General features: G+C 49.4%; 1 protein-coding gene across 3 annotated transcripts in view; it reads right to left on the bottom strand.

Annotated features, from left to right (window-relative positions):
• Positions 1–4,307: 4,307 nt before the first annotated feature.
• LOC131397025 (MHC class I-like protein MILL1) overlaps positions 4,308–25,571 on the bottom strand; it is a 138,607-nt gene continuing 117,343 nt past the window's right edge. The window contains exons 4-6 of one of the 3 annotated variants that reach the window (XR_009216714.1): positions 6,525–6,803; positions 5,426–6,398; positions 4,308–4,562 (exon numbers count right to left, since the gene is read on the bottom strand). Coding sequence is in view for 1 of the 3 variants with exons in the window: in XM_058529644.1 (XP_058385627.1) it covers positions 6,295–6,398; positions 6,525–6,803 (383 nt within the window). In the remaining 2 variants the exon portion in view is untranslated. Of the gene's footprint in view, positions 6,399–6,524; positions 6,804–25,571 lie in introns of all 3 variants that reach the window. The other 2 variants (XR_009216713.1, XM_058529644.1) reach the window with 2 other exon arrangements.

The following is a 25,571-nucleotide window of genomic DNA, read 5'->3' as shown; positions in this document are numbered from 1 at the left end:
TTGGGTTTAAAGTAAGCTGGACTCGGACTTCCTGCAAAATAGAGACTTTCTGCCAGGCACCTGACCTCCCACACTGGTGTTGGGAAATTAGACCTTACCTCTTGCCTCTTTGGCTTGTTTACCTCTGGTATGAGAACTGTATGCTTGGGCAATGTGGGATTTGGATGAGTCCCATAGTTATCTGGACACCCGGAGTCAATCTTTGCACCCTTTTCCTGGTCCATTAATTGTCAGCACAAACTCTATCGCCATGGGCACCACTCCGTCCATTCCAAAAAAAGGGCCCACTAGGGTACATGCTGGCTAATTGGGCTGATTTCAGTTATGAGCCAATGACAAAGAAAAGGATGATCTTTTACTGTAATGTAGCCTGGCCCCAATATACACTGGGCTCAGGAGAAAAATGGCCCCCAATTGGGTCACTCAATTATGATACCATCTTGCAGCTAAAATGATTGTGCAAGGTGAAAAGAAAGACAAAATCCCCTATGTTTAAGCCTTTATGCTGCTATGTCTAGATCAGGGAAGAGGGCACAATGGACTGAGGAGTCCCCCGCTCCTCCTCCTCCTCCCCTTTGCCAGGCCCACGGCTTGTCCAGGGGAAAACGCCTGAAAGATTGCCAGCTCTAAGAGATGGACTCTCCTTCTCCAACCGGCAAGGGACACAATTCAGTCAGGCGGCCCTTCCCGGAGCAGGGAAATTTCCACTGCGAAAATAGCCCATAGGTATAAATGGACAAAGGCAACTTGCTGGCTTCATTTGGATGCACTCTCCTTTCTCTACCTAGGGTCTTTTTAATTGGAAAAGTTTTATATGCCTGAATGCCCTGTTCTCCTCTTGGGACCAAACCTTCTGTGTAAACTCAATGCTCAAGTGACTTTTGCTCCAGGCCAGCTAGAGGTTCAGGTGCCGCCAGAACAATCATCCTTTTGGTTCCAGATGGCCCCGCCAGGTGTTCAAACACCTCCTCCTGGCCTGCTGCCACTGGAAATCTTCAAGGACGTAAGACAGGACCTATGGGCAAAAGGGAAGCCTGAGAAAACAAAGAATGTCCAGCCAATACATATAGCCTGAAACAATATCTGCTAAAACAGGAGGCTTAAAAGGGCATTCAGCCAGTGCTGCAGAAATTCCTGGTGGCAAAATTAATCAGACCTGCTCATTCACCATATAATACTCCTATTCTCCCGCTCAGAAAAAAAAAAAAAAAAAACCAACCAATTCAGCGAAATATCCATTTGTTCAGGACCTTAGTGTCATGAATAAGTTCAGAACCTGCACCCTGTGGTGCCCAGCCCTTACTCCTTGCTAACCAACATTCCAGCTGAATACGGCTGGCTTTCAGTATGGACATAAAGAATGCATTCTTCTGCATACGGCTCAAAGAAGAATCACAAGTATTTGCTTTTGAATGGCGCGACCCAGACACTCAGGCGACTCAAAAATATTGCTGGACAGTGCTCCCCCAGGGCTTCAAAAACTCCCGTACACTATCTGGGGAGGCCCTAGCTAAAGACTTGAGCCACTTACAGTCACAACAAGAATTGCTGTTACAGGACATGGATGACTTGCTGATAGTGAGCCCCACTTACGAGCAGTGTCTGGCCAACACAAGAAAGACCTTATCATTTGGCTGAATGTGGGTACAAGGTCTCACAAAAGAAAGCACAGATATGCAAACAAAATCTAGATTCTTAGGGTTTACGTTATCAGAAGGCCAGAGGGAACTGCTGCCAGACCAATAAAGGGCTAGAGCACGCCTGACCCTCCCACCACCCTGCAACAGCGACGAGGATTCTTGGGCATGGCTGGTGTCTGAAAACCCCTCTATGAGGTTCTAAAGAGGCTGGACTGGGAGCCACCAGAATGGACAAAGGAGTGTCAGGTAGACTTCGATACCATCAAGGCAAAGTTCATTTCAGCCCCAGCTTTGGGACTTCCCAACTTGGACAAGCCCTTCAGCCTCTATGTACATGAAAGGCAGGGAATAAACTTGGGGGCTTTAATTCAAAAGCTGGGCAGGACCTCCCGGCAAATCTCTTATTTTTCCAAACAATTAGATCAGACTGTCAAAGACTAGGTCCCTGCCTCAGGGCAGTGGCTGCTCCCTGTGACATCCAGCAGGAAGCTGAAAATTTCACCCTGGGCCAACTCACCATGGTATATGTGCCACATCAAGTACTCACATTATTGGAGTAAAAAGGGGGATACTGGCTCACTTCGGGAGGGATGGGGAAATACCAGGCCATCCTTTTGGAAAATCCAAATGTACAGATGCAAGTATCGTCCTCCCTAAACCCAGACACCTTACTCCCTGATGAGACATCAGAAGCCTTAGAACATGACTGCTTACAAGTTATGGAGACAGTGTCTTCTGGCCGACCTGATTTGTTGGACTGTCTGTTGGAAGAACTGGACTTGGAACTCTTCACAGACGACAACAGCTTCATGCGTTAAGGTAAGAGATGTGTGGGATACGTGCTCATAACTTTACAAAAGACTTTAGAGGGTAAAGTCCTACCCCCAGGAACATTGGCTCAAAAGGCAGAAATCATCGCCCTCACTTGAGCTCTACATCTAGCTCAAGGGAGAAAAGTAAATGTATACACAGATTCCTGGTGTGCCTTTGCTGTAGTTCATGCTCATGGGACAATCAGGAAGGAAAGGGGACTCTTAACAGCAGAAAAAAAGGAAATCAGACATGGCCCTAAAAGTCTTAAAACTGCTTTTAATGAGCTATTAATGAGCTATTAATTAATGAGCTATTAATGAGCCTGCCCAGGGAGCTACCATGCATTGCCCTGCCCCCCAGAGGGAGAACCTGTTGAATCCAGAAAGACATCATAGGGCCCCACCTCCAAAACACTATAAAACAGGTGACTAAAAATTGCATAACCTGTGCAAAGAGCAACCCCAAGACCACTTCCATTTCCCCACATCTGGGCACTCCGCATAAATCAAATTGGCCTGCTAAAGACTGGCAAATAGACTTTACCCAGATGCCCTGGACAACTGGGAATTTCAAGTTTTTCTTAGTGTTTGTGGACACCTCCACCAGGTGGGTAGAAAGAAGCCTTTCCCACTAGGACTTAGACATCATCAGAAGTCACTCTCATGTTGCTAAAAAAATCACCCCTAGGTTTCTTCTGCCTAATACCTGACAGAATGATAATGGACCAGCTTTTGTCTCCCAAATAACCCAACAAGTGTCCAGAAGCTTAGACATCTGATGAATACTACACTCAGCTTGGAAACCTCAATCAACTGAAAAAAATGGAAAAAACAATCACACCTTCAAAGAAAATAACCGTTAGCAAAATCAATAAGGAAACACAACTAACTTGGGATGAAGTACTGGCCCTTGCTTGACGTGCTAAGAGTTATAGTAGCTCCCCGAAGTGGACTTAAGTTTAGCCCTTTTAAAATGCTCTATGGGAGAGTCCTTCAGGCATCTTCCCCTGGGATTCTATCTCTGGACGCTTTAAGGAACGTTATGATACTAATTATGTTAAATCATTAAGCTCTGTAGTAACTTCTGTCCATGAGTTTGCTCCTCATAGGTCTGCATATCCACCTGATGTCCCTCCACACGCCTTCTGACCTGGTGATCATGCTTTACTGAAAACTTGGAAAGACCAGGGACCCGAAAACCAGTTGTCATCCAAGTGGATGGGCCCCTTTAAGTGGTGAGAAGAAGATTTGGGTGAATTCTTCTCTTCTCTTGAGATTCCCCAAAATATCCTGAGGTTCTTTGCAACTGCCAGGGAAGTGACCCTCTTTATTCACCTGGTAAGGTTGCAGGGAACCCTGTAAACAAGGTACCAGGCCAATATTTCCAAGTGGCTTCATTTCATAAAATCAATCTTTCTCCCTTAGCCATTTGGTCATATCTGAGTCTATGCATGTTTCTCTCAAATGTGACATTCCAGTCTAAGCTTTGGTAATATCACCAATGTTTCCAACTGTATCCTGTTATAAGAACAACAGATTCTTGTTGAACAAAGATAAAATCTGACTCCCGACAAATGCAAAACCAAAAGCAGACTCAAGTATAATGCGTTTCTCCACTCCAAGCAAGCATTTCGCTGAGGGTGCCTGACACCAGCGGGAAGGAGGGAGCAGCAGGGGAAGGCCCCTGGGCAAAGAAGCCCGCACAGCTGCTGGGGACCACTGATCACTCGAACCCTCACCAGGGTCATTCAGGCACGGGCACAAGAATCTGGGCTGGCTCACCAAAACTGATACCAAACCTCTTAATCTTAATTTGTGTGCCTGATGTGCAGTAAGCCAATCACTGAGACATTAGTGTTTGGAGATGGAGAAAGCTTTATTCAAATTGGCCAAAATGAGAAAGTGGGAGGATAGGTTCCCTCAAATCTGCCTTAACAAGAGAAGAAAGCAGCAGGGGGTTTTATGGAGCTAAGGGGCTTGGCAGGAGATCCAGAGAAACAAAGGGGTCACTCCCGATGAATCCCTGAGCAATCTGACTTCTGGACATCAAGGGCAGCTCGGGGGCTGGTTATCTGGTGGTGGTAACTTCCTTGACAGCATTCTCCTTCTTCTGTAAAACAGCTCATAAATCCTTGTGACCCTTGAGTCACCCCTCAGATTAAACAGGAAAACAGCAAATTGACAAGATTCACTTCTTTTCATAACAAGGTGGAAAGCTAATCATATTGAATATTTACAGTAACCCGCAGGTTACTCGGCTTCATATCAATTCCCTCTCCATCTTTTTTGTTTGTGTGTTTCCTGACAGTTTATTTGATGAAGGAACAAGGTGGTATGTCCTGTAGTTTTCCACAAAGACTGTGCCTTTGCCGAAGACCAGTCCACCATGTGGTTGAACTTAGAATGGAGTCTCTGTTTCCAGTAAACTGCCTCCTGTTTCCAGTAATCAACGCAGCGCCATCAGGCGTAGTGCTCTGTGCTTCCACCAGGAAGCGCACAAGATCCTGCTGTCTCCCCAGTGGCCACGTTGGGGGCCCTTGATGGTTACTGCTGAGATCCATTCATTCACTAGACTCACAAAGTGGTAATAATGTAATTCTGCCTTTGCTTTTCTATCTTTATTATTCATACTACTTCTATAAAAAAAAAAAAAAAAAACAGGGCCAGCCCCATGGCTTAGCGGTTAAGTGCACGCACTCCGCTGCTGGTGGCCCGGGTTGGGATCCCGGGCGCGCACCAACGCACCGCTTCTCCGGCCACGCTGGGGCGGCATCCCACATACAGCAACTAGAAGGATGTGCAGCTATGACATACACCTATCTACTGGGGCTTTGGGGGAAAAATAAATAAATAAATAAAAATTTGAAAAAAGAAAAAGAAAAAACACCTCTCTTTCTCAACTAAGTGAATAACCTGAGGTCCAGCTCTTATGTGAATTTGAAAGGCAGGATAAAGGGTTGATTGAGTCTTTACCTTCTGTTTTTCTTTTAAGCCAGTTTTCATATTACACACCTGGTCCCCTCATTCTGTAAGCAAGAAGACGGCTTGTCAGTGGTGTCTGGAGGCATAGCGGTTAAGTTCGCGCACCCCGCTTTGGAGGCTTGGAGTGCGCCGGTTTGGATCCCGGGCACACACCAATGCACTGCTTGTCAAGCCGTGCTGTGGCAGGCATCCCACATAAAGTGCAGGAAGATGGGCACAGATGTTAGCCCAGGGCCAATCTTCCTCAGCAAAAAGAGGAGGATTGGCACAAATGTTGGCTCACAGCTAATCTTCCTCAGCAAAAAAAAAAAAAAGAAGAAGACAGCTTGTCTGTTCTTCTGCTGTTCCTGGAGGAAGGAAATGTTAAACAACAAAATCCAACTGAGTAAATTTTAAGATCTTACTGGCTTCACTCAGTGATTCATGAACTGGGCAGTACCCTGTCTAGCAGACAGAAAAGAGCTCTGAAGAGTTCTCCAAGGCAAGAGATTTTTAGGCAGAAGGGAGCAGGAACAGGGAAGTTATGTTAGATCAAAAGGCAGCTTGGTTATTGCAAGGTCACCTTCCTTTGGGGGATGGCTGGGGTCTATCAGGCAGATGACCTGACTAGTGCTGAGCAGATTCCTGGTTGATGGGTTTAAGATTCCATTTCTGGGAGAGCTGAAACTGTCACTGAGTGAAATCTTGCTTTGGTGATGACGTGGGACTTAGCATAAGGGACTCTGTTTGTGGCCTGTTGCCTTGTTATTAACAGAAGAGAGCGGTCTCCACTCACGACCCAGAGAAGAATCAGATCTGTCCTCCTCTCTGTCCTGTGTGCTTCTCCCCTGGGCTCACACATCCTCTGTGTGCTTCCTCATCTAGGCTTCGACCACCACCAAACACAGCACAGCAGCGACAGTGGACACAGCGAGAGGAGCCGCAGCAGGAGCAGCCGCACAGGAAGCGCTCTGACCTTGAGTTCCTGGAGGTCACCATGAAATGGGGTTCGATTATTCGATTATACCCAGTGGGCCCTTTTTCATACGAGGATCCCACACCAACTCTGCCTCCAGCTCCCTGGACCCCGAGGGCTCCCCTGCTTCCTCACCAGAGACTGCAGGGACCGTGGTGTTCAGCCCGCAGTGTCCCACGTGGCAGGTGAACCTCTGCTCCTCTCCAGGGAGGATCCGAGTGTCCACCCAGGTCTGGTAGGTCCCGTCCCCACTGGGCAGGTTGGTCCCAGGCCCAAAGGTGCCCTGGTGCATGGGCTCCCCATCCCGAAGCCAGGTCAGGATGGCACCCCGGGGATAGAAGCTAAAAGCCCAGCACCTCAGGATGACCTTGCCCAGCAGGTTCTTACTGCGGGTCACAGTCACTGATGGGGGATCTGGGGGGAGACAGAGCAGAGTTCAGTGAGGCCAAGGACGCTCCCTCCTTCCACTGCAGGGAAACCAAGAGCAGGAACCAGCCAGCCCTTAGAAGTGACCCGTGCACATTCGCCCCCAGCCACCCCTCCAGAGTGGCTACGTCCCCAGTGGAGAGAGGACTGTGGGAGGTCCCTACGCTGCTCCAACAGCCCCAGGACCCTCCGAGGGTGTCCGGCCCTCGCCCACCTGGAGAGCCTGAGAGAAGACCAACTCCCTGCTCTCAGAGGCCATCGGATCCACCTGAGGATGCTCAGCACATGGTTCTGAAGAATTTGTAGGCACTGATGGGACAGAGGGACTGCTCTGGTCCACAGGGAGTGAGCATCCGTCCTCAGTGATGTACCTCCTTCCTCCCCAACAGAATCAGCTCCACGTGCTCCAGGGGGCGATGGAGGGACTGTCCACAAGGATGGCCAGCTGGCCCCGCTGCCCGATTCTTTTGTCCTGGGCCTTACATTCCTCTGGGGACCTCTGGCTGATTATAGGGGTTTTCATTGCCCACTCTACCCACCCCCACACCGCACACCAGTATCCACTCTTTCGTTTTATTTTCTGTCACAAGACTTAGACAAGGAGGAAACTTTAAACTGGACTTTTCTAAAAGAAGAAGCAGAACAAAAGTGGCATGAACCTGGTAATGACTCTGGATGATTTGCAGTTGAATATGTGACCCTTGCTCCAGAGCTGGAATATTCTGTTCTATCTTGGCTCCCAGCCAAGTTGGCCCCATCTTAGGGCCAAGGAGTTCAAACCAAGATGTGCCCCCCACTCAAAGTCAACATCACAGAGAATGAGGGTCTTGGAGAGAAAAGGTTTCCCTCTCCTGACTGCCTGGGGCCTGAGGTTTTGAGATCCAGGCCCACATCCTGGGACTTCTCCCGCTGATGGACCAGCAATGGGTCCAGAGAGGATCACTCACCCACCCACATGGGTGTGCCTCTCCGACAATTCAGTCAGAACTCATCACTTAACCTAAGGCCAGGGCAGGACAGCCACTCAGAGGACAGCAGGGAAGTTCTCTTCCTTGTAGGAACCAGGGGCAGACCCAGTGGGTGGACCTTCCCGTCCAGGTCAGTACCTGTATTCTCCAGGAGGCCCCTCCAGGAGGCCAGGTATCTCCAGAGTTGGGCAGGACAAGTCACACGCAGGAAAGTCTTAACCAGATCAGCCCTGGGGCCTTGGGTCTCCCAGAGCTTCTTGATGTGCTGGGCTGAGGGCAGGGCCAAAGTCCAAGTGAGGGTCGGTGAGTCGAAGGTGAGGAAGTCCTGCCCTTTGTAGCCCAAACGCCAGAAGCCTCTGGTGCTGTTTCCCTGGAGCTCACAGCCCAATGTGGCCTGGAGGGAGTGAAGGCCTGGCCCGCCCCAGGCAGTGACCTGTCACCTCACTGTCCCAGAACCTCTACATCCAACAGGACTCCCGCCCAGAGGGGTATGTCGTCTCCTCCACCCAAATGTGAGGAACCTGGTGCAGTCTCAGGGGGGCCTCACGTCTCTGTGCAATTCCAGCCTTGCTGTGCCCTCCCCTCCCCCAGCTGCAGGATAAACAGGGCAGGGACCAGACTCGGACCCACGTGCCCCTGACCCTACCCCCACTCACCCGGGCCCTGGCCCTGCTGGCCCATGGTCTCTGTCAGCAACTGTGTGAGCTGCCGCTCCTTCTTCTTCAGGTCCTCAGTCTCTCTCTCCCAGGTCTCAGCTCCCAGGTCCATCTTGATCCCTAGACTCCGGGGCTCTGCTCTCTGGCTCTCGCCATCATAGCACAAGAAGAGCTCATCATCAAAGTATCCCAGGGCCAGGAACTGGGGCTTCTCAGGCCTGTCCAGGGGCAGCATCATGAGGTCATAGCGGAGAGTGTGGGTTCCTGAGGGAGGAGGACACGTGGGTGATTCGCCCTGCCAAGGTAAAGGTTTCTAACAGCTGCCTCTGTCTTGAGTTATTTAAATCAGGCTATTCTGTCCTGACGCATCCCAGAAGGGAGTGCAAGGAACCAAGCAGAGCATTTTGTGATGGACAGAACGAGAGGAAGAGAGGATCAGGCAAAAACATTAGGGTGGAAAGAGATAAGAGAGGCGTTAAGACGTGGAAGAGAAAGCAGGAGTATATTTGGGCAGAGAGAGAAGCAGACACGACTGAGATCACAACTGCACAGGGCGGGAGACTGGGGCCCTCTAAAAGGCAGAACGGAAATCTCCCACGTTCTTTCGGGACTGAGAAGAGAGGAACTGCCAGGCTCTCGGCTGAAACCTGTGAAGGTCACAGTGCCGATTACGGAATCCTACTAGAACCCTGACCCTGTGCTGACCCAGGTCAATCCTGATTGAACTGAGGTGATAAGGCCCTTGTATTGACTGCTGAACCAAGGAAAAGAATAAACCCTTTCTGGGTGGCAAATAACATCAACTAAAGCCAGGGCGGGCGTATGGTAGGTAGCGGCCAGGATTCAACGTGAATTTGTTGATGTCCATAGAGGCAGGAATAGAAGACTGGTAATCAGGAAATGGAGCAGATCCCAGAGAACTGGAGCCAACATGAAACGATTTCGATGTTGGTATTAGCAGAAAAAAATTGTAATAGTAATGTTCAAGAAAATAGAAAAAAATGGGCAATGGTGGCGCAAGCGGTTAAGTGCGCGTGCTCCGCTGCGGCGGCCTGGGGTTCGCCGGTTCCGACCCCCGCCGTGCACCGAGGCACCACTTGGCAACCATGCTGTGGCAGCGTCCCATATAAAGTGGAGGAAGATAGGCACGGATGTTAGCCCAGGGCCAGTCTTCCTCAGCAAAAAAAGAGGAGGATTGGCAGATGTTAGCACAGGGCTGATCTGCCTCACAGAAAAAAGAAAGAAAAAGAAAGAAAGAAATGGGCAAAATATTTGAAAGGAACGAGGATTTCACCAGAGAACTGAAATGTATAAAAATAAAATGAGAATTCTAGAAATGAAATACTCAATATCTGAAGGTTTGAACTCCCTGGATGGGATCTGCAGCAGATGAGACAGAGAAAAACCGCATTAGTGAGCTGGAGGATGGGAAAATGGAATATACAAAAACAGAAGCTTAGAGAAATATGAATGGAGAAAAAGGAAAGCTAAGCATAAGTGACATGGGCCACCCTCTCGTCTATACACTGGAGTTTAGGTAGAGAAGAGAGAAAATGCAACACTGGCATTATTCGAAGAATTAATAGCCAAGAATAGTCCAGAACAGATGAAAAACATCAACACCAGGTTCAGGAAGCTCTCAGCTTTAAGCAGGACAAACAGAAACAAAGTCCCCTGAGAACATCATGGCCAAAATATTGAACAGCCAAGACAGAGAGAAACATTGCAAATAAAAACACCCAGAGAAAATAAGACATATTACTTTTAGGGAGCATTTTATAAGACCATCAGAGCTGACTTCTCAACAGAAATGATGGAAAGCAGAACACAATGAAATGACATCTTCCAAGTGATGAAATAAAATCATTGCCCCCTTACAAATCTATAGCCAGGAAAAATAGTATACTGGGAGGAAGTCAAAATAAAGATGGTTTAAGAAAAAAAAATGTTCACAGTCACTGCTATCAGGTCTGCACTAAATGAAAAGCCAACGGGAGCTCTTCAGGCAGAGGAGATGTTATCCCAGAATGAAAGAAGCAAACGCAGGCCGGAAGCCCAAAGACCAACTGTGTGAGTAGATCCGAGGAATACTGAAGGAACAGAACCATCATTTTCATGTTCTGTGGAATTTAAAGTACATGTACAACTAAAGTTTATGACAACAATAATGTGAGAGTTTGGGGGGCTGGGAAATGGAGTTTAAAGGTCTAGCAATATCTGGGAATTGTTAAAAGTCATAATTAGTATTTGACAACAATACTAATACAGATTATAATCTCTAAAATGACCGCTGTGAGAAGAGTAAGAGATGTACAATTAACAAATTAATAGAAAAAAGAAACGGAGTATTGAAAATGCTAGATATCCAAAAGAAGGAAGGAAAAGGAGAAAAAAAGGAACAAATAGATTGGCTAAATAGAAGATATAGAGCGAGATGGTAGATATAAACCTAAATATAACAGTAATTACATTAATGTGAGTGGACTAAAAACCCCATGTCAAAGAATAAGGCTATCAGATTAAAAGGTTAAAAGAAAAAATCACAAAATCAAATTATGTAGCTTATGAGAGTCACACAAAGACATCAGAAGACTGAAATGGAAAGGATGGAAAAACGATATAAATGTCATCTCTAACCAGAAGAAGGCTGGCATCGCTCTACTAACATCCGATCAGGTTTTAAGACAAAAAGCTTTATTGGAGTAAAGAGAGGCCCATGCAATGGGAGATTTCACCATATAAATCTGTATGTTACCAGTTACACAGCCTTAGTGTACATAAAGCAAAATTAGCAAAACTAAAAAGACAGATCCAAAACACTTCGAGAGATGTTAACACCTCTCCCACAATAACCAGAGTACAAGCAGATATAAAATCCAGAAGGTACACAGTCTGAACCACAGAATTAACCTGACACAGTTGACCCACATGGAAAAGACAGCATTTCTATGCCCAGAGGGGACGTTTTCCAAAAGCAGCCAGACACTGAGACATGAAGAGTGATTCCACAATTGTCAGAGGATTGAAACATTCAGAATCTGAATGGTAGGGCCAGCCCCGTGGCTTAGCGGTTAAGTGCGCGCACTTCACTGCTGGCGGCCGGGGTTCGATCCGGGGTGCGCACCGACGCACCGCTTCTCCGGCCACGCTGAGGCCGCGTCCCACATACAGCAACTAGAAGGATGTGCAGCTATGACCTACAACTATCCGCTGGGGCTTTGGGGGAAAAAATAAATAAATAAAATTATAAAAAAAAAAAAAAAGAATCTGAATGGTTATCTGACCACTGTGGTAATAAGCTAGAAGTCAATTTTCAAAACACATATCTAGAAAACCCCCAATTGCTTGAAAATTAAACAGCATGCTTGATACAGTCTATGAGTCAAAGAAGAAATCATAAGGGAAAGTACAAAATATTTTGAACTGAATGAGATTGAAAACAACACATATCTCACTTTGGGAGTGCTACTGAAGTAATGACTGGAGGGCAAAACAGCCTTAAATGCAGATATTAGAGAAAAAGAGACTAAATATTGAACTTTCTCAGCTTCGAGATCAAGACATTAGAAAAAGAACATAAAATACATGACAAAAGTCAGACACAATAAAGATAAAAGGAGAAATCAGTGCAATAGAAAACTACATACAATAACAATGGACAAATTTCTCAAAAAAAAATTCATTTTACCAAAGTTGATATAGGAAGAAAAAGTCAATAGTCCCTTATATGTTAAGAAATTAAGGCCATGATTAAATATTTCCCAGCAAGAAAACTTCAGGCCCAGATGGATTCATTGGTTAATGCTAACAAACGTTTAAGATTAAAACAATGTTATACAAACGGTCGCGGAAGATGGAACATGCGACAGCACCCCAGATATGTTTCATAAGGCAAGCACAAATCTGGTGCCCCACAAAACCATCACCTGCCTCCCTGCCGGTCCACCTTCCCAGACCTTTACCACCCCCATCCTGCAGCCCCTCAGACACCCGCCCCCTTCCGAGGACGCCAGATACTCACCACCCCCACCAGTGCTCCCAAATACCAGCTTCCCTGCTGATCTCCTTCCCCCTTCACGAGGACTCCCCCCCACACACACACACTCTCACCATCCCCCTCCGTAGCCGCCCACATGCTCCTTGCTACTTCCCTCGCTCACTGCTGTTTTCAACGTAGCCCCTCCCCACAATTCCCGCCCCCACACTGCCTCTTCCAGACCCTCAGCTGCCTCCCTGCTATCGCCAGAGACCCTCACCGTCCCCCACCACGGGCCCCAGGCACTCACCTGGCTCCCTGCGGACACCCCATCCAGACATCGCCCCCCACGGAGTGCCTGGGACACTCACCGCCCCCCTCTCCAAGTGTCTCCGGGGAACCCTCACCGTCGTCCCTGCCCGCGCCTCCCAGCCCCCCAGACCCTCACCTGCCTCCTGCGGACCCTCCGTCCCAGGAAACACGGCGCCCACACCACCACCCTGAGGACCCGCCAGACGCTCCCCACATCCAGTCTCCCCGCGCCGAGCCCCTCAAACACTCCTGCCCCCTTCGGTCGAGCCCCCTGCAAGCGCGCCCTCCGCAAGTCCTAACGTCCCCTTTCCTCCCGCCAGCCCCACACGAAGCCGGGTCCCCCATCCGCACCCAGACTCCCCCCATCCCCCACCGCCGCCCAGGCGCTCACCAGGGGGCAACCCCCGCGACTCCTCCAGCAGCAGCAACAGGAGCAGCAGGCGGCTCAGGGGTCTGGGGACCCCGGGGGACACTAACCCCATTCCTGTCCAGAGGTCCTGATACCAAACCAAGTGGGCTCGCCTCCTGGTGAGTTAAATAAGACTCTACACCAGTGGAAGTTGTCTACAAAGTAAAGTGTATTTGCAGCAAATAGGAGGCCACGAGGAATCATAGCCTAAAGGAGGCAGGAACTTTTATGGGTTGGGTAATGAATGTTAAAAAGAGAGAGGCGGGTATTCACTTGCGCGGGCTCAGCTGGAAAACGCGCTTCTGCACACAGCGCAGATTCCCCTAACGACAGCTTCATCTCCCCCTGAAGGGATCTTCCTATGAAAATTAAGGCAAGGTCATGGGCGGAGCTCTTGTAGGGAGGCTCGAATAGCTTCAGGGTGGTTGCTGGTTGTGTCTCCTTAACATAAAACAGTTAAAGGCTTCCAAACCCATCCTCGAGTCCCTCAGGGCACAGTGGGTCACAGTCTGCGTGGGCGATTTGAAAGCCTGTGGTTTCCTGCATCCCCTTTCATTGTCCATCTTGTAGCCTAAGGCCCAGCCCACCTTACTCTGCGTGTATGGCGAGCCCCAGAGCCTCCCAAGGACCCACCCTCACCATCAGCTCACCCCAGGACCCCAAGCATGTGCTTCAAGGGTCCCAGATTCCCTCTGGCTGAGGAGGTGGAGGGGCTGACGTCTGTCTGGTCCTGGGTGCTCAAGGTCTCTGTCCCCACAGGCCCGTCTGAGTCCCTGCCCTGTGTCTGCCCAGCTGTGGCTGCCCCTGCTGAGGAGAGACCCCGTCCCACAACAGGGTGGGGTCTGCTGTGTGTGGAGCTCAGAAGCCCCTTCCCCACAAGCTGAGTTGTGGAACTCGAGTCTCCCTACCCCTCCACTCTTCCCCTCAGACTAAGCCTCTCCTCCTCTTTCTTCCCTAGGTAAAGGAAGTGGGAGGGTCCCAGCCCCCTAAGGAGATCAACAAACAGGGCTGAGGCTTTTCCTCCAGGGAAGTGAGCCTGGCAGGCAGAGTGTGAGCAGAGGAGGGACTTGCAGTCTCGCCCAGGACAAGATCCTACTGCTGTGGGGGAGGGTCTCACCATCACCAGGTCCAGCTGGGGGGCCCTGGGAAAGGGTCTTTGGGACAAGATCCTGCTGTGAGGGAGGGTCTGGGGCCTGGTGGAGGCCAGGGGGTCAGGGAGGAGGCTGCAGAGGGAATGTGGCAGAGATGCTGTTGCTTGGTGAGTGTGTTTGTGTGTGGGGGGCCCCAGGGGAGGGGATTCTGGGGGGTCTGAAAGAGCTCCAGTAGGGGGCGCTGTGCAGGTGAGAAGGGAAGGCGTCTGGGGCCTGCAAGCCCAGGGAAGCCGACAGTGAGCCTCGAGGGGCCTCCACAGCCCTCAGGCCTCAAGACCAACGTGACAGGAGCAAGTGGACGCCCCTGAGGGCAGACCCCTCCAGGCCCAGAAACCCCCCAAGTCCCTCAGGGCCACATTCATGGTGATGGGGTGGGGAGGAGAGAGACGCATCTCATGTCAGAAGGGGAGGCTGGGACCCTTCCCCAGCAGGGGGGCCCCACGGGGCACAGCTGTGCAGAAACATCACGTGAGGAGGACACAGGGGTGGGGGAGACAACTGCAAGGGAAAGAGGTTTGCAAAGAACTTCAGGCAGCAATTCTGGGAAGATGCAAACATTCAGTCAGACACACGTGGAAAACAGTGCTTTCATCCATCATCCATCCATCCATCCATCCATCCATCCGTCCATCCGTCCATCTGTTGGATTCCCAAGGGGAAGGGGAGGGAAATCCCAACTCACCAGGTCTCGGGATGACGCGGGCCCACAGACACAGAAGACCGAACTTGATGCAAACGCAAGAGGTTTATTGAGCGGAGCTCCGGGTCGACTCGTGTCCCTCGCAGGAGACAGAGGGGTCGACCCCGAGCCTTAGGGGGCAAGTTCTTTTATAGGATTTGGGAGCATAAAGCGGGAAAAGGTTGGCGCGGTTTTACATGATTGGTTAATTCAAAACATTCAGACAGTTACATTTTATGGCGCGAATTGCTACGGCGCGAAACAGCTATCAAGGTGCACACACATGTCCCCACTTGGCCCCCCTCCACCCCGACCCTCCCAAACTTATCCCTCTGTAGCACTCCCTTGTTCTCAATTTTCTCTGAACAGTTTAGGGTGAGTCTTCCGCGAACAGAGTCAGTTGGGATCGATAGACTCTATTCATAGAAGACTCGCCCCAACTGCCCCTTAAGGTGTTAACATATTAAATTTTTAACATAATTTACATCCTTCACATCCATCCATGCATCCATCCATGCATCCATCCATCCATCCATCCGTCCATCCGTCCATCCATCCATGCATCCATCCATGCATCCGTCCATCCATGCATCCATCCATGCATCCATGCATCCATCCATCCACGTGTCGGAGAAGAGGGAGAATCCCCCTCCCCCTTTCCCTTAAGGTTCTTATGGCTCGCCAAATAATTAAAAGACAGGTTAGCAGGAGAAAATACTACCAAGTTTAATAAGACGTATACGTGGGAGAAACCAGGGAAACTGAGTTTCTCAACAAGTGGTGGAGATTTTCATCTTAAATGCTATCTTCAGCTAAAGGCAAAGGAGGATGTTACCGGTGGGTCGGGGGGGGGGGGATTTCAGAGGAGAAGAAGAGAATTCACATGGAGATGGAAATATAAATGTCTGTCAGACAGTTCTTTGCAGGGCCACCTATAGAGAATGTGGCTGAAGAGACAGAAATTATAGTAATCAAGAGTATGTAGATTTAAGTCCTCTTCTTTCGTACTGATAAGAGTTTCCACAGATAAGGTCATCCCCCCTCTTCCCAGTACACAGAGGGAGATACCTTTACAAATGTAAATATTTGGTAAACAGAACTTTGGTAAGAATGGGCTTAGCAAAGACCCTGCCAGTCTGTCCATCCCCAGAGTTAAATTCCTTTAGGCAGTTAGTGGGGGAGGTCAAACGTCCGTCAGAGAAAATAATCAAGGTAAAGAGACATACTTCAAGGTGGCCAATTTTGATCTCCCACACACGCATCCATCCTTCCATACATCCATTTATTCATTCAGTATTCCCTGAGCATCTGCTTTGTGCTCAGCCCTGAGCTAGATGATGCTGGGGACACATGGTGACTTAGGCCCAGGCCCTGTCTTTCTGAGTCTTACTGTCCAGTGGAGGCCGCCCCAGACGCTGATGACCTAGAGTGAGTGGGGCTGACAGGATACACAGGGGGTCAGGGGTGTTTAGCTGGAGAAGGGGACTTGTGAGATGAGATTTTAAGAAAGGGAGAGAACTGTGACTATTTCAGAGAGGCTGAGCACTGGGAGGGCAGAGGGCGGGCACGGAGAGGGGCAGCAGGGGTGGTTGCCTTGTGGGCCTCCCTGAGGACTGTGGATTTTATCCTCAGTGCACTGGGAGCCCCGGATGGGTCAGAAGCAGGAGATGGAAGTGGTCGGATTTGTGGAACGTCCTCTTGTCTGTCTGCTGTGAGGAGGGTTGACGGGAGGGTGGACACAGGAGACAGGGGACCAGGCAGGAGGCTGCTGTAGCAGAAATAATTGTGCAATTGACAGACTCCTGAATGTCTGAGTTCTCTCCATGGTGAGTGGGGCAGCACACGCCCCGCCCAGCCCCATCTCTCTCTGCTCTTTTAGCCTCCTGTCCCTACAGCTGCAGGTAGAGCAGTGGTTTCCAGACCTCTATTAGGTTGTAAAAAAATTGAATAGTTCATAGCTGTTAGGTTTTCATAATTTGAAAGAAAAATCAGATTAGAAAATAGAAGAGTGTGCACTAGAGAGAAGCTTATCAATTATTGTTTCAGGAAACTTTCTTTTGGACTTGTGTGCCCCACATAATGCTGTGACATCAGTTCTTCCTGGGTGGAGGCCAAACAGTTAGCAAGCAGAGGGATGGAGACGCCTCCAGCCACGGGCTCACCTCCTCCTTTCCCAAAGCCGCTGCCTTAAACTACCCGTGATGTCATCCAGGAAGGGGTCCAGCTGTCATTTCCTGGGTTCCGGTTGTTTACTGGGGAGGCTGCAGGCGGGCCTGGCACCCAGCCTGGTTGTCTGTGCCGTGAAGAGGGTGAGGTGGAGCCTGGCGCCAGGGTGAGAGAGAGGAGCACGTTGCCCAGGGCTGGGCTGGAGTTGGCATCTCTGGGGAAGTAGGAGCCCAGCTGCAGTCTGGAGCCTGGTCTCAGGGTGGCTGAGTCAGGCTCTGAGGCAGGAATGTGGAGGGAGACAGGACAGGGCAGGGGCTCAGAGGCTGTGCTGGAGGGAGGGCAGTGGCTGGTCCTGAGATGTGTGGACACTGAGATCGCTAACTCAACAGCATTAAGGCTTTGGGGCCAGACAAATCCTTTTGGGTTTGCATCCTGCTTCTGCCCCTTCTCAAGATGTCACGAAAGCCTTTGCACACAGTCCCGTCTAATCCCACCACCAGCTCCCTCAGAGACCCCCACCGTGTTGTGTCCACAGGGAGACCTCACTGTCTGGGGACAGCTCTGCCTTCTATGTGAGAGCCTGGATCTGTGAGGCAGGACCTGTCCTGTTCTGGTTGAAGCCATCATTCGGTGTTGGGACTCTGCTTCTCCTGATGGCTAAAGAAGGTTCTGGCTCTCTTGGCAGTCAGTGTAGGATCCCCAACAGCCATTTGTTTTATTCTCTCCTCTTGTTCCCTGGATCCAAGCAGGACACTGACCCAACGTTCTCCTGCGGGTCAGTGACACAGGCTGGAACAGAGCCCAGGACTCCTGAATCCCAGTCCAGGGGCGTCCAAACCCCTGCCCAGCCCCTCCAGGAAGGACAGGCAGGCTCTGCTCTCAGACTCCCCTGCACAAGACCCAGCTCGACGTTCCCACGGCTCCTGGTCGGGACTGGCAGAGCTGGGCTCCTGGATGGGAAACCCCAGAGGACGCTGGCATTTCCTGCTCTTACTAGATTCTCCACTGGCTTCTCCTTTTCCCCAGGAAAAAATTGGCTGAATATCCCTCCTGTCAGCATCTGGGTGTTATTTCCATCTGGCCTCAGGGAGCCCCTCCCAGGGAACAGGCAGGAATGTAGTGGACTTTCAGGTGTACAGAGAGAATGTCAGGTATGCAGGAGGAGGGGCTGGGGCTCCCCAGAGCCAGAAGGTCCTCCTCCGCTAGCTGAGGAGGAGGCACCCTTCTGCTCCAATCACATTATCAGAGTTTCAGGAACTGACCCCTGCTCCCTGTAAAGGGACTTCTGGTGACCAAAGGATGGATGGTCTGGCCTGATCCCAGCTCTGATTGGATCCCCCAAGTAAAACAGTGAGTTTGTTACCCAGCCCACCAACCCCATAAGCCAGTAACCGCAGCCCTGCTCAGAACACGCCTGACATGTTCTTGTTAGTTTACAGGAAAGCACAATGAGAGAAAGGAGGAGATGACTGAGACACATAGTCTAAACCAGTTAACACCAGTTGAAGGCAACATGGCCGTCTGACTTCACCTGACATAGACCCTGCAGGTCATTATATGCTCATTGTAATGCATTACCGTACTACATCACACACCCACCAGCGCAATGACAGTTTACAATTGCCATGGCAATGGCGGAATACGACCAAACAAGGAAATAAAAGAGGTGGCACCCTTGATCCCCAGAAAAGCCTGCCCATTTCTCTGAAACCTATGAATTTTCCTCCCCTTCGTTACCTGGACCCCTTATAACAGCTGCTTACACGCCCCATGAGCTGAGAAGTTGATTTGTGACCCTAGTTGCTACTTCTCCATTCTTTGGCTATTGAATAAAAGCTTGTGCCATTGACCGCTCAGCTTTGATTTCATTTCAAATGCACGACTCTGAACAGAATAGAACCCTAAGGGAGGGGACAGATTGTGGGTATGAGGCCCACCTGTTGGTTCCTTCTTGGAGCTCCTCTGAATGTGCATTGGAGTCCCACCGGAGTGAGGTCAATTTGGCAATAAGTTAAGAGCCAACTTGTCAGAGGAGGCGCTGGAGGAGCAGGCTCTAGACTTGGCCTCCAGGGATGATGCCCAGACAGCACTGCTGTGTGACTCAGGGATCTGAACATCACTTCTGCAACCCAAGCAGCCTCTTGGCACCTCAAAGCTATTGCCTCGACACGTGGTTTCTGCTGGAGAAACACCTGGTGACTCCATGGCTGTGCTGCTCAGAGCTTCAAAGGCCTCCGGAACCCCAGCTGCAAGGCCTTCTGGGAAAGGCCGTCTGACGCTGCCCAGCCTCTACACACAGGGAGGCCCTGAGTGGGTGGGATGGATGCCAAGTGTCCTGTATACCCTTCGTGGCTCCCCATCACCCTCGACTTATTGCAACTCCTTATTACAACCCAAGATGTCTCCCATGGCTCAACCCCCATGTCCCCCAGCTGCAGGCCCACACTCTCCCCACTTTCTGCACCTCAACTTCAGGGTCTGTGGTCCCCCCACAGCCACATGTTCCAGGGTTCATGCATGACGGTTCTTGTCTGACTCTCTCCCCACTCTCTTCACGTGCATTCTATTCACTCTCCAGCTTTCAGTTTAAATGTCACACTCTCTGGAATGTCTCTGACTCCCAAGGCTGAGGTCACTCACCGCTTTTCATCCTGACCACACCTTAGACGTCTTCTGCTGAGCACAAGTGTCAAGAAAGACACTTGAGAATAAGGTTCAGTGTGGTTTTTGATGATCAATGAGAAGGGAACAGGTTTTTTCGGGACTGAATAGATCAAGGGTTTTAGATTTACTTGAACCAGACCAGCCTCCACTCTGCACAAGCAGATGGGAATCAGAATCCCACTATAAAGTGAAGATACTCAGGGAAAGTGTCATTCCGGCAACAGAAGTAATGAAACACACCGAATGGGTCAGCACCAGTGGTGTGGACAGTTCCTTCTGCTCTCTGGACACCATCACCCCCCATTCAGATGTTTTTACTTTTCTTTTATATGTTTGTGGTTAAATACACATAACATAAAATTTATCATTTTAGCCATTGTAAATTGTAAGGTTCAGTGGCGTTTAGTACATTCAAGATGTTGTATAACTATCACGAGAATATTTTCATTACCCCTAAAGAAAACCTCATACTCATTAAGCAATCCCTGCCCATTCCACCCTCCTCCCTGCCCCTGGAAACCACTAATCTGCTTTCTGTCTCAATGTATTCACCAATTTTGGGTATTTCATATGAATAGAATCATGTGATATGTGGTTCTTTGTGTCTGGCTTCTTTCGCTTATCACAATGTTCTCAGTATTCATCTATGTTGTGGCATGTATCTGTACTTCATTTCACTAAGAAATAGTGTTTCATTGTATGGATATACCACATTTAGTTCATCCATGAATCAATGGATGGACTTTTGTGATGTCTCCACCTTTTGAATCTTGAGAATAATGCTACAATAAACGTTTATATACAAGTGATTGAACAACTCTTTCAATTCTTTTGAGAATATACCAGGAGTAGAATTGCTTGTGCACATGGTAATCTTATGTTTCACTTAGTGAGGAAGAGATGAACAGTTTTCCACAGTGGTTGCACCGTTTTACGTTCCACTAGCAAAGTGTGAGGGTTGCAGTTTCCCCCACATCCTCGCCAGCAGTATTTTTTTCCATTAAAAAAAATTATCACCACTCTAGTGGATGTGACGTGGTCATTCTTAGTAGTTTGGATTTGAATTTCCCTTAAAAAATGACTTTGAGCAGCTTTTCATGTGCTCGTTGGACATTTGGATATCTTCTCAGGAGAAATATCTATTCAAATCCTTTGCTTTAAATTGTGTTGTTTGCCTTTTTGTTATTCAGTTGTAAGAATTCTTTACATATCCTGGACACTAGAATCTAGATCATTGTTAGATATATGATTTGCAAATATTTTCTCCCATTCCCAATGGTGGGTTGTATTTTCACTCTCTTGATAGTGTTCTTTGATACACAAAAGTTATAAATTTTGATTAATTCCAATTTATCCTTTATTTCTTCTTTTTTGTCTGTGCTTTTGGTGTCATATCTAAGGAAACATTTTCAAATCCAAGGTCCTAAAGAATTACTCCTATGTTTTCTTCTAAGACTTTTATAGCTTGACCTCCTACATTTAGGCCTTTCATCCACTTGAGTTAGTTTTTGTATATGGTGTGAGGCAGAGGTCCTGCTTCATTCTTCTGCCTGTGGAGATCCATTCGACCCAGTGCCACATGCAGAAAACTTCTTTCCACATTGAATGCTCTTGGCATCCTCATCAAAAAATCAATTGGCTATAAATGTGTGGGCTTATTTCTGGAACCTCAATTTCATCACGTTGATCTATATGTCCATCCTTATGCCAGTACCATACTGTTTTAATTACTGTAGCTTTGTAGTAAGTTTAAAATCAGGAAGTGTGGTGGGCCGGCCTGGTGGCATAGCAGGTAAGGGCATGTGCTCCAATGCTGGTGGCCCAGGATTTAGATCCCAGGTGCACACTGATGCACCACTTGTCAAGCCATGCCATGGTGGCGTCCCATATAAAGTAGAGGAAGATGGGCACGGATGTTAGCCCAGGGCCAATCTTCTGCAGCAAAAAAGAGGAGTATTGGCATCGGATGTTAGCTCAGGGCTGATCTCCCTACACACAAAAACAATAAAATAAAAAAAATAAAATCAGGAAGTGTGAGTCTTCCACCTTTGTCCTTCTTTTTCAAGATTCTTTTCACTATTCAGAGTCCCTTGCAATTCCATATGAATTTGAGACTGAAGTTTTACATTTCTGGAAGAAGAATGAAAAAAAGGCCATTGAGTTTTTTCTAGGGGTTGCATTGAACCTGCAGATTGCTTTGGGAAGTAATCATCTTAACAATGTAAATGGAACTGATCTGGGGATGTGGTTGGGACATTGCTATGGAAGGAGAGGAGGGCGGGAGAGGAAAGGGATGGGATGGAGGCTGAGGTTCCCTTGTGGGTGGGGCTGCAGCTTGACTGGAGATGGGGTTCCGTCCTCCTTTCTCCAGAGGTCACAGCGGCGATCATGTCTCTGGAGTTGGCTTTGGTTCAGTCGATGGGAAAGCAGCAGATTCCGAGGTCTTCTTACCTCTAGAGAGGAGCGGGGGATGTCAGAGGATCTCCAGTCCTCTTCCCTGGTCTCTGGGGAGTTACTTGGTCCTGGAGCTGGGGAGGCATCACACAGAGTATCTGTCACCTTGGAACCTCATGTCAGATCCTTTAAGAGCCAGGAGAGGACGGATGCTCCATCCCCCTTCCTTCCCTCACATGCATCCCACTCATCCTCCAGTAACAAGGCCACTTTCGCAAAAAGGAAGGCATAGGATATACCTTAGAGCCGTCCCCACTGTCTCAAATTGAAACAGCCAATAATATCTGATCCATGTGACCCTACAAGTCTTCTACTTTCCCCATGTTCTTTTCTACATTTCGAGCCCTCCTTAGGGGGCTTGTCAACACCCTGACCTCACACCAGAGCCTAGTACCCACTCACCTAACCAAGGCTGGTGTCATTCAGGTGATAGCGACTGTGATGGGCAGTGACCTTTTATTTATGAAATTGGAAACTCTAATTAGAATAAGTAGGCAAAATGGGAGATTTGCCAGGTTTCTGGGGTCACTCTTGGAAAAAGACAGGAACTCCAACGTCACAAGGACACGTGTCTATTTCTGTTTCTTCTTTATAGTTGTGACTTACTCAAGGACGCACAACTTGCATATCCCAGGCACTGTTGCAGGTTCTGAGAGTCAGTGCTCAGGCTGCTCTGCAAAAGCCACTGTTTTCATTTGGTTCAAGGAGGAAGAGAGGAGAGGAGAGGAGAGGGGAGGAGAGGAGAGGGGAGGAGAGGAGAGGGGAGGGGAGGAGAGGAGGGGAGGGGAGGAGAGGAGGGGAGGGGAGAGGAGAGGGGATTATGAATGAGAGAATGCAGCAGCTGTGCCTGGTGCTGGGTAAACAACTGATGATCTTAGAGGTGATTGATGTGGCCCATGTCATTATGACACTTATTTGTTTCATTGTTGTTCTGGGCGAAAATGTCCGCAACCGTCTTGAGACCCTCAAGTAGACCATGACCCCATCAGAGTTAAGACGACAGGACCATGAAAGGTTTTCACTTGTCTCCTTCACAGGAATTAATCCTCCTTGGGCTTGAATGCGCTCACTCTGAGGGAGAGGGGGCAGTTTCTCCTTTGAGAGAAGCCACTTGGGGTCAGAAGGTGAAGGAGCCGCTCCCCTGAGGGCGGCTGACAGTGCACTTACTGCCTGTTTGTCTTTGCACTTTCTTTTGAGGCTGTGTGTAAGTGCACAGTGATGTAACATCTATGTTTCCCAGTACAGGCAGCCAAGGGATTAGTAAAATCAGGAACAGAGCAGGCTCTGAGCCCTGGCCCAACTTACTCACTCCTGGCAGCGCCCGGATGCTGTTGTAGCCTGGTTTCCAGCCCCCGACACAGGGTTGGGCCTTATGTGTGAGGGGTGGAGAGCAGGGGAGAGGTGGCTAGAAGGAGGTTCTTAGGCCTTCCCCAGGGCATGGCACCCCACAGGGTCCAGCTGAGCAACAGCATGACGGGGAGAATGGGGGGCTGCTGGAGAGGGAGAGGTCTGAACTGAGGCACCAATTCTCAGAAAGTCACTATATCAGGACAGTCATGTTGACTAGATACACCCTGAGCACAGTGCTTTCATTCATTCATCCACCCATGCAGTCATTCATTGACTCCTTTATTCATTCATTCAACATTCCCTGAGCACCCGCTCTGTCACCAATCCTGTGCTAATGGATGCTCGGGACACAATGCTGACTTAGTCCGAGCCTCTGTCCTTCTTGTTCTCATCTCCAGTGAGGGACGCTGACCATCCCAGACAATCATGACTCAGAGTGAGTAGGGCTGGGAAGGAGGGCCAAGGGCCTCAGGGATGGCTTCCTGGAGGAGGGGCATCTGAGCTGTGATTTTAAGAATGAGCAAGAACTGTGAGTATTTCAGCGGAGTTCAGTCCTGGGAGGGCAGAGGGCAGAGGGCAGAGGGCAGGGCAGGGCAGGACCAGTCACCCTGGGGGCCTAGGGGAGGATTCTGGACTCACCTGAGTGCCCTGTGAGCCATGGATGGCTCCTAAGCAGGGGATGGAAGTGGGGAGATGTGAGCCTCTGGAAGATCCCAGCGTCTGTCTGCTGTGAGGTGGACCAGAGGGTTGAGACGGGAGGCGGGACACCAGGAAGGAAGATTCTGGTTCAGAAATAATCATGGGATCACCAGGGTCCTGACTGTCTGCTCTCTCCCAAGGGGGTGGAGGATGCACACTCCCTCCCAGAACCATCCCTCCCCTGCTCCTCAGGCCTCCCCTCTCCTCAGCTGCAGGGTACAGGAATGTTCTCCAAATTCTGGATCAGTACTCTTTAAGGTTGTGAAACCAACAAGTTTGTATAACGGATACTTTAAAATTCAAAGAGAATTGATTGAAAACAGAACAGTGTGCACAACATAGACCCTCCACCATTCCCGGGTAATTAAACTTTGTTTTGGACTGTGTGTAAGCCCCATGATGGTGTCATATCTATTTTTCCTAGTGAGTCACATACAAATGGTTAATAAGAAGGCGACTGGAAAGGCTCCAGGCACAGGCTCCCCTTCTCCTCTCCTAAGAGCCGCTGACTTAGCTGCCCTGTCACGTCCTCCAAAAAACGGGTTCAGCTCTCACATCCTCTGTCCCAGGTGCTTCCTGGAGGCTGAAGGTGGGCTCAGCCCTCAGCCCAGCATCCCTGTCAAAAGGAGGATGAGGTTGGCCTGGACACCAGCTAGTTCCAGAGAAAAGCACATTTCCCCTGGGGGCAGTGTTGGGGTTGGCGTCTCTGAGGAGGGAGGGGCCCAGCCCACCATCCTGGGCCTGGAGCCTGGTCTCTCCAGGGGCTGAGTCAGGACCCAGGTGGAAAGGTGGAGGGAGATCAGGGCAGGGGGTCTCAGAGGCTGCGCTGGTGGGAGGGCATTGAAGGCCAGGCCAGGGCTCCATGGACACTGAGAGCCTCTGACCCGACAATGATGAGGATTTGGGGTCCAACAGCCCTGGGTTCAAATCTTTATACTTTCTCAAAACCCAAATAGGCCATTTACAGGTAACACCATTCACCTCTCTGTATAAGAGGAAGATCTGATTTTTCATGTTTGACTCTGACAGCTTTTAAGCCCCAACTCACTCACTTCCACTGCACATCTGGACAGATTGCACACTCCCTCCCTTGGCAGCAAAAGGAGGTTCAAATCCTCCACCCCAGCCCACATGCAGGAACCTCACCCTGGTCCCAGCTCCTAAACAAAAAAACGATAGCCAAGTCAACGTTCCCACTTCAATCTGTAAGTGAGCATAAGTGATGCCATTGTAGGGGGAAGAGGGAGAATCTCCCTCTGCCCTTTCCCTTAA

Source organism: Diceros bicornis, chromosome 34, assembly GCF_020826845.1.
Source record: "Diceros bicornis minor isolate mBicDic1 chromosome 34, mDicBic1.mat.cur, whole genome shotgun sequence".
In the NCBI taxonomy this organism is placed as follows: domain Eukaryota; kingdom Metazoa; phylum Chordata; class Mammalia; order Perissodactyla; family Rhinocerotidae; genus Diceros; species Diceros bicornis.
Note: the sequence above shows the minus strand (reverse complement) of the source record. Positions and strands in the feature narration are given on the sequence as shown.